This window comes from Molossus molossus, unplaced genomic scaffold (genome assembly GCF_014108415.1).
Source record: "Molossus molossus isolate mMolMol1 unplaced genomic scaffold, mMolMol1.p scaffold_m16_p_14, whole genome shotgun sequence".
Classification (NCBI taxonomy): Eukaryota; Metazoa; Chordata; class Mammalia; order Chiroptera; family Molossidae; genus Molossus; species Molossus molossus.
Window position 1 is genome coordinate 78,384,111 of NW_023425349.1, and position 14,139 is coordinate 78,398,249.

The 14,139-nt window shown below is 41.9% G+C and overlaps 1 protein-coding gene across 1 annotated transcript in view; it reads left to right on the plus strand.

Annotated features, from left to right (window-relative positions):
• Positions 1-14,139, plus strand: part of TEK (TEK receptor tyrosine kinase) — a 123,084-nt gene that overhangs the window by 80,737 nt on the left and 28,208 nt on the right. Inside the window, exons 7-11 of the mRNA XM_036260638.1 lie at positions 1,666-1,794; positions 4,958-5,109; positions 6,436-6,580; positions 11,809-11,970; positions 13,716-13,850. Of these exons, the coding sequence (XP_036116531.1) occupies positions 1,666-1,794; positions 4,958-5,109; positions 6,436-6,580; positions 11,809-11,970; positions 13,716-13,850 (723 nt within the window). The remainder of the gene's footprint in view (positions 1-1,665; positions 1,795-4,957; positions 5,110-6,435; positions 6,581-11,808; positions 11,971-13,715; positions 13,851-14,139) is intronic.

Below are 14,139 nucleotides of genomic sequence, written 5' to 3' on the forward strand. Positions count from 1 at the left end.
TTTGGCTGCCTCTTTGTGTTTGTTTCTATGTAATTATTATATATGTTATGACTCCCAGTCTTGGTAGGGTGGTTATGTAGTAGGTGTCCTATGGGACCCAGTGTTGCAGTGTCCTTGATGACCTGATCTGGGTGCTCCAGAAATGTCCCCTGTTTGTGTTATGTGGGCCCACCTGTTGTAATTGAGTCTTGATTGCTATTGGCTCATTTGTCTGTGGGGTCAACCCTCAGGCTGGCTGACTGTGAGGATCTACCCCCAACCACAGTGTACAGCTGCTGTGCAGGTACTGACCACACAGAGCAGAATTAGCCTTAGCAGAGTCTGGTGTCTCACAAGATCTCCCTATGGATATGCTGCTTGTGACATTAATTGAATCTTGTTCTGCTGTTGTCTGAAGCTAGCCACTGGGTGTGTAGGTTTTGGGGCCTTTTGTTATGGACCCTGGTGCAGACCAATATCAGGCTCTGCCCATGACTGGCCCTAGACAACCTGCTTGGAGCTACAAAGTGATCCACAATTTGTGGCTGCCTCTGCTGGGCCTGGGTGTGTGAAAGGAGGACCAAACTGCATATCAAGGCTGGGTGTGGCTTCTTCTTGTTTATAAGACTTCTGTTCAGCTAGTCTTCAGTTGGTTATTCAGGTTGATAGTTCTATATTTTAGTTGTAATTCCAGTTTGGTACTGGGAGGAGGTGAGTGTAAGTAATATCCACCTATTCTGCCCCCATCTTGGATACTCTTTTGGTTATTTTTCATAGTTTCTATTTCTCTGCTGCAATGTCTCATTGTTTCATTTGTTTTGAGCATATTTTCCTTTACCTCACTGAGCATAATTATTAGTTGCTTTAAAATTTTTGCGTACCATTTCTAATATCTGGGTCATCAACACTGGTCTTTATTTTCTTCTTATGTTGAGTAATTTGGAATTGTATCCTGGACATTGTGAATGTTACATTGTGAAGATTATGGAGTATGATATATTCCTTTGAGGAATGTTGATTTTGTTTTGTTGTTTTAGCAAGTTACTAACTTGGTAGGACTCAAATGGAAAACCCCAACTCTTTGGCATCAACTCAAACTCAGTTCAATTCTCTCATTTTTAGCTGGGCTGCTTTGAATCTGCACTTAGCGTATGTTTCAGGAACTGGGCAAAGATTTGGGAGTTCTTTCTTCCTCTCCCTTTCTAGGTTTTTCCTCTCACTTTCCAGTGGCTGTGGTTGCCCTGACTCTGTCTTCTGGTTCTTTAGGTCAGTAAACTACAGGTTTTCTTTGAAGTTCAGTTTTCCCTACTTGGTAACAACGGTACCCAACAATTAGACTAAAACCTTAAAAATGGGAAGCACACCATTCCCATCTTCCAAATTTCAACCCTCCTTTAGAATCTGCCTGGTTCCTACCCTCACTCTTCAATACTCTCAGATAGTTGTTTTTTAAATATAGTTATTTATAAGAAGTTTGACCTGGTAAGAGCTTGTTCAACTCTTGTAGAAGCAGAATTTTCCAACCCTTTAAGTCCCTGGTAATTCAGGTAAATAATGCAGATAAATCACCTGCTACTTTAGATGAATCAGCGAAGTTGATTAGAGAGAAACAATAAACTAGCACCTACAGCCTGAATTTTATCCTTTCTCCTGTTTCAGCACTGTTTTTGATGTCTTTTTGTACAGCATGCCAGCCTGGGTATTACGGGCCAGACTGTAAGCTCAAGTGCAGGTGCACCAATGGGGAGATCTGCGACCGGTTCCAAGGATGCCTCTGCTCTCCAGAACGCCAAGGGCTCCAGTGTGAGAGAGAAGGTAAAGCCAGGTAACACTGTAGTCAGAGCCATGTTCAGCACGTCTGAACCAAGCTTTGCTGGTATTATTCTTGCCCCAGTAGCCCAAGATTCTCAAACCACTTCTGTTTCATCTACAAGTTGGGATGGATCCCAAGTATTAAAGGACAGTTTTCTGATTCTTTTCTATGGGCCCTTATGCTAGCGCTCATCATTTTTTTTTTTTTTTCCTAGAAATAAACCATGTACTTTTTGTAGCACATTAAGTGATAACTGAACAGCTTACTGCCTGCCTCTTCTCCCTTCTGTAGGACCAGGCTTTTCTGTAGATATGCACAACAGGGAAAAATACTTTTGAGGGATTTAGACAAAGGATATTAATTAATTTACTTTTATTTTTTAAAACTATGTTTTTATTGATTTAGAGAGAGAAGAAGAAGAGAGAGAGAGAAAGAAACATCGGTGTGTGAGAGAGAGATTTCATCGATCAGCTGCTTCTTGCAAACCCCCTACTGGAGATCGAGCCTGCAATCTGGGGGTATTCCCTGACTGGGAACCAACCCAGTGACCCCTTGGTGCATGGGCTGAGCTCAGCCAATGAGCCACACTAGCCAGGGCAAAGAATATTTTTTAAAAAAGATATAAAATAATAGAAAATATTACCCTCAAAATAAAATGTTAAATAATTCTAGTTCATAAATGACCATAGAGAAGAGGTCAGCAAACACTGACCCACAAACCATATCTTTGTTGAGATATAATTTTTATACCTTGAAGTTTATTCCTTTAAAGTATACAATTCAATGGTTTTTACTATATTGATGGAGTTGTGCCGCCATTGCCATAATCTAATGTTAGCATATTTGCATCATAGTAAAAGAAATCCTATACCTGTTAGCGGTAACTTCCATTCTTCCCTCCTTCCAGCCTCTGGTGACTATTAATTTAATTTCTATCTGTGCAAAGTTGTTTATTCTTGACAGTTTATATATTGTAAATGAGATCATACAATATGTGGTCTTTTTATGGCTGGCTTCTTTCATTTATCATACTGTTTTTGAGGTTTATCTATGTTATAGCATGTATCAGTACTTGATTCCTTTTAAAAAAAAAATCATTTATTTTTGTTACAGATGTTTCTCCTTTTACCCCCATTGACACCCTCCTCCCCACTGCTGCCCCCTTTTCACAGTATTGTTGTCTGTGTCCATTGGTTATGCATATATGCATATAAGTTATTTGGTTTATATCCCTCTCCCCCTTTCTCTGGAAAGACAAATATCATATGATCTCACTTATTTGTTGAACATAATGAAAAAAAAAAAGCTGGTGAACAAAATAGATCCAGAGAGACACAGAAGTAGGGATGATACTGACAAACTTCATTCTTTTTCAATTGCTCCACCATCTGTTGTCATAAAAAAATTTTATTGGAACACAGCCACACCCATCTGTTTACAATATATTGTGTATGGCCACTTTTACACAAGTTCAATAGTTACCACAGAGAACTTATAACTTGCAAAGCTAAAAATACTCTCTGGTCCTTTACAGAAAAAGTTTGCTAATCCCTGCCCCAGAATATACTTTCTAAATTGAAAGAAGCATATTTTCAAAATTTGAAAATAATACACATATATTACTTCCTCAGGCAAATAAATAGAAATCTTATAGAAAGAAACACACACCCGGTGAATTCTACAGTCGTGATAAGACATAAATATCCTTTACTCTGTGAATTTTAAAAACAGAACATTGGGGGAAATACCAGCAGTTGTTTTTTCAAAGGCTTTAGCTTGTCAGCTTTATACTTTCTCTTCTTTCCCCAGCATTTGGACGTTGTTACAGGGCAGGAATCTGGGAGGGTCTAGGAAGGGAAGGAAATGCTTCGGGGATATCAGAGGAATAGATTAAAAATGGACAACTTACAAGCTCTAGGATTTGAATTTTCTATTTTACTCCTTCCTTTCTATTCTAAGGGTGATGTTGCAAAAAGTGTGAATCTCAGGCCTATATCCAGACCCTAAGCTTCCAGAGAGCAGCCCCCTTTCCCTGACTGACACCCTCCACCCTCCACCTTCACTTCCATCCAGCTGCGGAAAATGCACAGGGACAGTGAAGAAAGAAATGGTTTAAAAGTGTCAAAGCACTTTTTTTTTTTTTTTTTAACATTTCTACATGAATAACTACTTCAGCTAAAAAATGCGATACATTTTCTAATCACAATCTCTCCAAGTCTACAGATATATCAAGGACTTACGGTTGTAGTCATGGACGCTTTTCTGTCCTGCTCCACGCTCTTGACCTGTTACATTATAGGCCTGGGACATACCTTCTCCCGCCACCAGTATGGAATAGCACACAAGTGACTACCGCTCTTGGGGCACCTGCATCTCCTAGAGAAGAAAGTGTTGGACCGTCTTCAACCATGTCTCACATTTAGTTACAAGTGGTCCAAGGTTCTCTAAGACCCTATAGCTTAGAATAAAATTGTTATATTTCAGGATTATTCATTCTCTGCTCTACAGATATTAGGCAAAGAATCCTGATATTTTCGTTGAAACCAGAGGCATTTTTTCTTCTTTCAATTTTAGAAGTAACATTTTTAATTTGTCTGTTGACAGTAAATTGATTTTAGGACCGGTCATATGCCACTTTACTTCTTGGATGTAATCTGACTGTTGTTAATCATCTGCCACTTGCTGACTTCCCAGCCAATGACACATCTTGCATATATCAAAACTGACGGTCATGGTGTTGACCAGCAATTTCATGGGGTTGTTTGCTCAATGGAAGAATTCATTTTTGTTTTTGCTTTTGTTCTTGTAAAAATTCTCTTAAAAGGCAAGAAAGAGGCTGAAAAGTGAAGGGAGATGTGGCCCCGTTGATCATTTTGATATTGAGACTGTGCATCCTAGATCTATTGAGGTAGCTCAGTGTCACAGTGAACAGTGTGTACTCTGGATTCATAAAAACCTGAGCTGGAACCTGGGCTTTGAGCCTCCCTCTTGTGATCTATAAAATGGGGACCACAATAGGACCCACCTCACAAGTTTATTAATAATAATAAAACAATATAATATTTGGAAAGTTCTTTCCTGGGCATGACCTGCTAAATGGTAGCTACTATTATTATTGCTATTGCTGTTGTGTTAAGATTTCACAGTGCTGTTTTCTTCATTCAGGCAGGCCAAGGATGACCCCAAAGATAGAGGATTTGCCAGATAACATAGAAGTAAACAGTGGTAAATTTAACCCCATCTGCAAAGCATCTGGCTGGCCACTACCTGCTAATGAAGAAATGACGCTGGTGAAGCCAGATGGGACAGTGCTCCATGTAAGTTATTCTTAACCTGCCCTCCTAACAGGACTCGGCGCTTTCAGTACTGTAATCACCCAGCCTAAGGCTAGATTCCGCTGAGGGCTTGCATCCTCCTAGGCTAGTGTATTGTTAGCTTTGACTCCAGATAGACCTGTGCCCATATCTGCAGTTCAGAAACCATGATCTACAGAATCCCTTAGGGCTGAATGCATTTCGTGGGTCTCCCTCCTGGTCCCGCTGCCCTCAGTGCTGGTGGTGCTCACCACTGGTTAGGGCTCGATGACACAGTTCTTCTTTGCTGGGAATGATCAAGCTCCCTTTTCCAAACATTTCCCTTTTCTCCTCTCAACATCCCAAATTTATCTGTGTCACAAATGATCCTCAAGAAGTTGGTGTATTTTCTTAGCTAAACATTTTCTTTTCTTAGCCACGGATTTTAAAAGTTATCTTTTATGTTTTTCAAAGATGACTGAAAATCAACTTGACAGGAAGGCAGATCCAGGTGACCTCTTGGGGACAGGATATGTATGTATGTAGAACATTCCATTCCCAATGTCCACACATCAGATGTTCCCAATTCTGCTCAAACCACCCGTTAAGTAGTGGAAGCCAACGGACAGCTTCCCAAATCTTGCTGGCCTTTCCACAAGTTCATGGAAGCCCCAGCTACCATCTAGTGAGGGCCAACCATACTATATCCATCTTCTTACTTAACATTTCTGTCCCCTTTTTGCAGAAGTGGGAACTGGCCGGGTGAAGTTAAGTAACTAAAGAACTGGCCCTAAGTGGCAGCGCTGGTCTGTGAACTCAAGGCACATGTGTCTTCAGGGCCCTGGCTTTCCCACACCACCACACTTGACAGCCCCTCAAAGCCTTTAGGGAGACAGCATGTCCTTGCACCCACCATCGCTGTTTCAGACTATAAAGGAGCAAATGTTAGAGGAACAATGGACTGGCTCTAGCTCTGTAGTTTCTTCCGGTCAAGCCTTCGCTTGCCAACCACTCTTGCTTGCGGGGATGGTTGGAGACCCACAGGTGCCCTCCAGTCCTTTAAAAAATAAAAAATAAAAGGAATTAGACTGCTTACTTGTAACTATTTACCCCACACGCCCAAACACACAAATACAACAGCAGGATCTGTGAGGGCGTCAATCCAATATAAACTTTCAGGGCTACTACAATAGCTTTGGAAATAAGCCAATGATTATACAAGCATTGCATTGAACTTCTTAATCTCTCCTAGAAAACTTCTTATTAAACAATGAGATGGGGTCAGTGTTATGAACCTTTGTGTTTACAGCTCCCTAGAAGCTTTTATTTTTTTGTATTTGACCTTTCCAGCCAAAAGACTTTAACCATACGGGTCATCTGTCAGTGGCCACCTTCACCATCCACCGGATCCAGCCCCCTGACTCAGGAGTCTGGGTCTGCAGTGTGAACACCGTGGCGGGGATGGTGGAAAAGCCTTTCAACATTTCTGTTAAAGGTAGGCTCCGTCTTCCAGAGGCAGAGCTTGTGTCCTCGATGTGCTTTGTTTATGTTTCTCTGGGTACTGCTTCTAGATAGAAATGTTATCAAACCACTAAAATGTCTTTTGGATATTTTCCAGGATACTAAGCCTTTAAAATTTTTTATGTGCATGACAATGGAAAGGAAGGATTAAGTATATAACCTTTGGGGTCATATAGCCCTGGGATTGATTTTCGTCCCTAATAGATAGTAAATGGGTGTGTGGCCCCGGGCGAATGAATTGAACCTCTCTGAGTCATTCTTGATTTGTAAAATGAAGCTTCGTTTATCTACCTCTCAGGGTTATTGTGAAGATTTATTAGGTATATAAAACACTTCAAATTGTGTCTGGTACAAAACGTCTGGCTGTGTTTCTATTTCATAAAAAGTTTCATCATTGTTGTGACTTTATTATCATTGTGACTTCCTATTCATTATCATAGAGAACCATTTGGATACATTTTGAAGACTGTGCTATATAATTACCATGAATGACTTATTTTCGCATGTTTAGTGTTGTATTTCTCCTGCTACAAATTTGTATCTCAAAATTCTACCTGGGTGGATGTACATTTGTAGTCTGAGAAGAAAGAAAGTGAGGGTAAATCCAAGTTAGCTTGGCTGGGGTATATATATATATACAACAAAAAGTTTAAATTTGGAGGTTACTTATGAGTCCATTAGACAAAAACACCTAGCAGTCTATATTCTTGGACACACAGTGAGCTGACTGCCTCACCACTTCATCTTATTTACTATTTATAAGAAACTTATGAAATAGATATTGTCCCCACTATCCCAGTCAGGAAACAGGTTCAGAAGGTTTAGTGAACTTGTCGAAGGTAGTCTATCTGCTAAGCTACAAATCTGAACTGTGAACTTGGGTCTCCTGACTCTAAACCCTGCACCATTTTGCTCTGAGTCTCTTTTATTACAGACGAGGAAGCAAGCTGACCAAGGTTGATTTCTATTTGATTAGGAATTATTACTTTATTACTTGATTAGGAATCTTTGGGAGAACTGAGGGGTAATTTTTATAAATGAAATTAATGTAAATACCTAGAACATAATCTTTTTTTTTTAAAGATCAATCACAGAAACAACATAAATAGAGTAGAGCCTTATAGATTTGGATTCTTTGCCCTGAGAATTTATGTAAACCACCTCAGAATCCTCAATATTTTTTTGATTACTGGAAAAATCCCAGATCTGTTTTATTCAGAATATTCACATGATCAAAATAATTTCTTCCATCTTGCATGTCCTTGGAAGAAAGGAAACAATATTCAGACAGGGCAACTTATATTATTTTTTAAGCTTCTTGGAATGTTTGTTATGCATGGAAAATAAGTAATAATGATTAAAAACACAAACCATGTTGCTGAGATTCAGGAGAGTTTTATTTTTTTTAATGAGAGACCCAGCGCATGACGTCAACGCATAGACGCATTTCTAGTTCTAGATCACTGCCATATTGATTGGCATTCATAAAATGGAAATAGTCATTAGGTCAATTAATCAGTGTCTTTAACCACCGTGTTAAAAAATATAGACACTATGCTTTATTACCAGACTACAAGTTGATACGATGACTTTGGAAAACCCCTATGATCTAGCAATTTTGCTCCAAGGTATATGCTAAAAAGAAATGTGTGCAAATGTTCAAAACAGACATCTTCGAGAATGTTCCAAGCAGTTTTATTCGTAATAGCCCCAAACTGAAATGAACCCAAACACCCATAAATATCAGAAGGCATAAATACATTGCGGTACATTCCTATGTTATTACTTCGTTAGGGCTGCTGTAACCAGGTACCTCAGACTAGGGGCTTAAACAACAGAAATTGATTTTCTCACAGTTCTGGAGCCTGGAAGTGCAAGATCAAGGTGCCGTCAGGGTTGGTTTCTTCTGAGGCCGCTGTCTTAGGCTTGTAGATAGTCTCCTTCTGTCTTCATATGGTCTTCCTTACGAACGCATGTGCACCCTAATTTAATCTTATGAGGACAACAGTCATATTGAATTAGGAACTGCTCTAATAACCTCATTTTAATTTAATTGCCTCCTAAAGGATGCTATTTCTATATACAGCTACATTCTGAGATGCTGGGAGTTAAGAACTACACATGAATTTTGGGGGAATGCAATTCAGCCATAACACCATACAGTGGAAAACTAAACAGCAATACAAAAAGAACCTCCCCTGGCCCTGGCCGGTTTGGCTCAGCAGTGAGAGCCTCAGCCTGTAGTTCAGAGACACCCGGGTTCGGTTCCCACTAAGAGCACGTACCTCAGTTGCAGTTTGTCCCCAGCCCTGATTGGGTCGTGCGGGAGGCAGCCACTCAATGTGTCCCTTTCATGTTGACGATTCTGTCTCTCTCTCTCTTCCTCTCTCCTTCCCACACTATCTGAAGAAAAAATGGAAAAATATCCTTGGATGAGGATTAAAAAAAAAGAGAGAGAGACCCTCTCCTGGCCAGTTTGGCTTAGCAGTTAGAGCATCGGCCTGCAGACCAAAGAGTCACAGTTTGATTCTTAGTCAAGGGCACGTACCTCAGTGGCATGTTCAGTCCCTGGTCCCAGCCAAGATGTGTGCAGGAGGCAACCAATCAATGTGTCTCTCTCACATCGATGTTTCTCGCTCTCTCTCTCTCTCTTTATCTCTCCCCCTCTCTCCCTCTCTTCCACTCTCTAAAAATCTAGAAATCAATGGAAAAATATCCTCAGGTGAGGATTAACAACAACAAAGAACCATTTTCTGCCACACCATGGATGATTCTCATAGACCTAATAATTGGCAAAAGAAAGTACATGTTTTATGATTCTATTTATATGGTTAAAGAACAGGCAAAACTAATCTATAGTCGTAGAAGTCAGGATACTAGTTCCCCATTGACTGAGAAGGGTGCTTGGTGCTTTCGAGTCGGGGGTGGGGCTGGAAATGTTCTCTGTCTTGATATGGGTAATGGTTACGTGGGTGTGTGCACAGGTAAGGCTCTTGAGCTAAACACACTTAAGATTTTTGCATGTAACAATATGTATATATCTATAAAAATAATTAAAAGAGAAAAACAAAAGGATAAATTACTAAGAGGAAACTTGTGGAGCCATTTTTTTACCCTTGCGAAATGATCTCTTTTACAAGAGACTGGCACTCTTGTCTACAAAAAAATGTGCATTTGGACTATTTAAACAAACATGCAGTCCTATGTGACCATACAAAGAGAGCATGACGTCATGGATGAATTCACTCACTTTTTTTAGAGTGCTCCCTTCAGACAGGGATCTAAGAAAATGTGTATCAGACTTGTCTGACTGAACCCTGGCATAGTCCAGCCAGGGCACTCCACTCAAGGAGGCCTCTTCCTGGCTTTATTATCCTGACCTTGGGAGCTTACTCCTCAGTCTTTAGTTAGTCAGGTTTTTTTGCTAAAGGACTATTATGGTCTAGGTTTGGGAATATAGCAATGAACAAGACAAGAAAAATAAAGCTCTCTCATCATGCAGCTTTCATTCCCATAGAGAGATATAAATAAGGAACAAGTAAATAAGTAAAAGTAGTTTGCTACGACGCTAAGTGCCATGGAAAGGACTAAAGCAGAAGTGGATGTAGAGAATTCTGGGGCAGGGCTGGAGGGGTGACTCATTTAATCTGAGGTGATGATACTGAGCAAAGACTTGAAGGTCATTCTTACGGGTAGTGAGTCAAACACTGAGACATAGAAGCAAAGTGAAATTATTGAGCATTGTTATGCCCCCTGAAATCTGAAAGAGTCTACATTATAAAATATGCACTCTCGTGAAGGAATATCACCCCAGTTACACATCTCTAAGAACGTGGGGCTAATGGAGCCACAGAGCTCACTGGGAATTCCGCTGACAAACCGTTGTTCAGCACCTGGCGAACAAGCTGACATGGTCTTTGACCTAATGAGGTTTAGAGTCTACTGCAGTGTTTTACAGCTTTGTTATCATTATCCACTAAGGAGTCCACTTAGAAATTTTATTCCAAAACTCTACTCCTGTCACCATAAAATGTTAACATTACAGATGTGTAATGTTATGTACTATGTACTATGGTTTTTTTGGAAGGGCACAAACCATAGTAATAGTTAAGATTTTTTTTTATTCCCCAAGAACCAATTTTTACCTCCTTGGTAGGGTGCTGTTGTCTCCCCTGAGAATACATGGTCTTCGAGATGGGGAGATTATTCTGGGTTATCTAGGTGGATCCACTCTAATCACATAGTCCTTAAAAGCAAATAACTATTCCTGGCTCTGGTCAGAAAGACATGTTACAGTGGAAGAAGGGTCAGAGCGATGCAACTTGTTGGCTTTGAAGATGGAGGAGGGGCCAGGAGCTAAGGAACGTAGGTAGTCTCTAGAAGCCAGAAAGAGCAAGGAGACATTGTCCTGTAGAGCCTCCGGATGGGAACACGGCCCTCCCAGCACCTTGATGTTAGCCCAGTGAGACCCTTGTCTGAACGCTAACCTCCGTAACTGTAAGATAACAATTTTGTGTTGTTTTCAGCACCCTCCCTCAGAGAGAGAGCGAGAGCAAGAATACATAGTCTAGTGGAAAGATTCATATTAAATAATCACACAAAATCACAAAAATAATAAAATCTGAAAATCACAGTGAAGCAAAAGTGTATGTTGTGCGAAAGCCTCACCGAGGCACGAGGATAGCCCTGTGGAGAAGCCACTCTGGAGGAGAGGGTTGGACGATGTAAGAGCTAACCAGAGAGTAATGGGAGGTGGGGCATCCCTTCCTGGAGAACATCTACAGAGAATCTAGACAAAAAGGAGCTTCAGTTCATCCTTGTTAGTTGGGTGAACTGAACATCGGTCAGTGGGACTGGAGGGTATTGGGTGCAGGAAGAGGAGTTGGAGAGGGAGCAGGGGCTCACCCGTGCAAGGCCTAGCAGGTCACAGTGTACATCTTCGGTTTATTCTACATGTAATGGAAATCCACTGAAAGGCCTTGAGCAGAGGCGTGCTCATTCGTTAAGAAAGCACTCTGCCTGTGGGTGGTGGGTTGGAGAGGCAAGAGCTACGTGGGGAGATCACAGATCGATGGTTGCATCGAATCCGGCAGAGTGCTCGAAGAGGGTGTTGTTGGAAATGTAAAGTCACCCTCTCCCCACCTAAGAACAATGATAAATCCCCAAATCTAAGAACTAATCTGATTCTGAAATTTTGTTTAGTTCTTCCAAAGCCCCAGAGTGCTCCAAATGTGATTAACACCGGACATAACTTTGCTGTCATCAACATCAGCTCTGAGCCGTACTTTGGGGATGGACCAATCAAATCCAAGAAGCTTCTCTACAAACCTGTCAATCATTATGAGGCATGGCGGCACATCCAAGGTAAGGGCTGGGCAGGAAAGACTCCAGCTGGAGGTGTGGCCCCAGGAAAGAAAATTTCCCCAAATGTACACATCCCTCTTTCCCATGGTGGTGACTGTAGCAGAGGGTTTTGTTTCAGAGTATTCAAGATGGAGTGTGGGGGACCTCTGAGTTCTGGGTCCAACTTCCTGAAAGTTGGGGTACACCATGGAACACAGAGCAGACCACATCAGGGGTGACTATCTATATCAGTACTTCTTTCTCAGGCATCTCTGGCTCTCCAGTCCTGTTTTTAATTCTGTCTTGGTTGGTCATGGTGAAAGATACATGTTTATGCCATAAATAGGATAACAGGAAATTCCAGGGTCTACTGGAAAGACAGAGACCTGATCTGCTTAAATTCGAGGGGCGATTGCTGCTGTTACATTGAGTTGTTTGTTCTTTTTCTCAGTTGAATCTTGCCCTGCCCTGCAGGCTCCTAACCCAGAGATTCTGAGAGGAACTTGGGCCTGAAAGTTACCGCTGTGGCAGACTGGAGTGCAGTGGCGGGGGGTGTGTGTGTGTGTTGGGGGGGGGGGCGGCGGGGTCCATGCTCCTCCCCCAACTTCCTGAAAGAAAAAAATAATTCCACAAAGTCTGATAAGATGGCAAACGTTCATAAAAACAGTTTACTGAATTAAATTGGTTTTGAAACACAAATTATTTGTTACATGATGAGGTATAATCACACTTTTTAAGAAAACAGAGCACTGTCTGTGGACCATGCTGCTCGACCTGTGCCATGGTGTCGAGAGACCGGCCACGTCACGCTGCGGGCCACACAGGTCCCTCCACCGACGTCTACTCTGCCTGCACCTGTGATTTTCTGGAGGGGAAAGGAAGTTACAAGAAAGGAGAGGAAAAGGAGGGTTTGGGGCTTAATAATGCTAGCTGTTGGGTATGTTGAATAAAGTGATGGTATTATTATTGAGCTCTCCACATTCTATTGCAGACTCAGCTGGAATTCAAAACCCCAGCAGTTTAGGGCTGACATTGGGATCGCTGTTTCCAGCATCAATGGCTAGGTCTGATTAGAAAGCAGCTTTGTAAAAAAAAAATATGCTGGTAATATTTTCATAGTCTCTTTTTACAAGTAGACACCCCCAAAATGGTCTTCTAAGGACTCTTAAACACAGCCCACTTTTTTTTTTAACTGACTGGGAATTTATCCCATGCTGAGGCAGAAGTCTGTCTTTGCAGGGTCTGTGGAGAAGGAGGCTGGTAGAGCCAACAGCTAAGGAGAAAGGCAGCAGGTACCAGGTGTGAACGGGGTCTGTGGACTCCAGAACCCTTCCTTTGTAATGACACGACCAGTTCAAACCCACTCTGCTGTCATTGTGAGCCAACCCTCAGAGCTCCTCCTCTTGGTAGCTTGCTTGCAATCACTGCATGTACTTGAAATCAGTCAAAATTAAATTACTTGATATAGCTCTAAATTGAGACCCCCCCAATCAGATCAGTATTTCATATAGTTGAAGAGTTGTGTGACTTTATGATTTTGCTCTACAAAGGAAAAGACTAGAGCAGGGTAAGAAGCACAGAGATCCTGGTATTAATGTACCCATCATAACCTGGAAAGGCCCCCAAAGAAAGAATTGCCTCCCCATTTCACTAAGACATTGTATTTTTAAAAGCCAAACAGTAGTTCCCATCACAATAACAACATTCCAGAGGAGGGAAGGTAAGAGAATGCCTATCTGAGTTTCCTGGACGTTGCCTCTTCCCAGTGACAAATGAGATTGTGACCCTCAACTATCTGGAACCTCGGACAGAATACGAGCTCTGCGTGCAGCTGATCCGGAGAGGAGAGGGCGGGGAGGGGCATCCCGGCCCCGTGAGGCGCTTCACCACGGCTTCCATCGGTCAGTCCCCCCGCGCGGCATTTACTCACCAGCCCGGTGGGAGGGGGAGGAAGGGGAAAGAGGAAGGAAGACCAGGAAGGGTGGCGGTGGGTGAGTGGGTGGGTGGGGATGGGGGTGGAAGAAGTTCGCTTTTGAATGGGTGGGAAAGTGACAGGAAGGGTGGCAATTTGGAGCCAAACCGGCCCTTTATTTGGGCTGCACTCTGCTCTGTGTCCCTGGGGCAGGGGGTGTGTGGCAATCCGCAGGACAGAGAAGGAAGCAGATGAGCCTTCAGGAAGGCAGAGACATC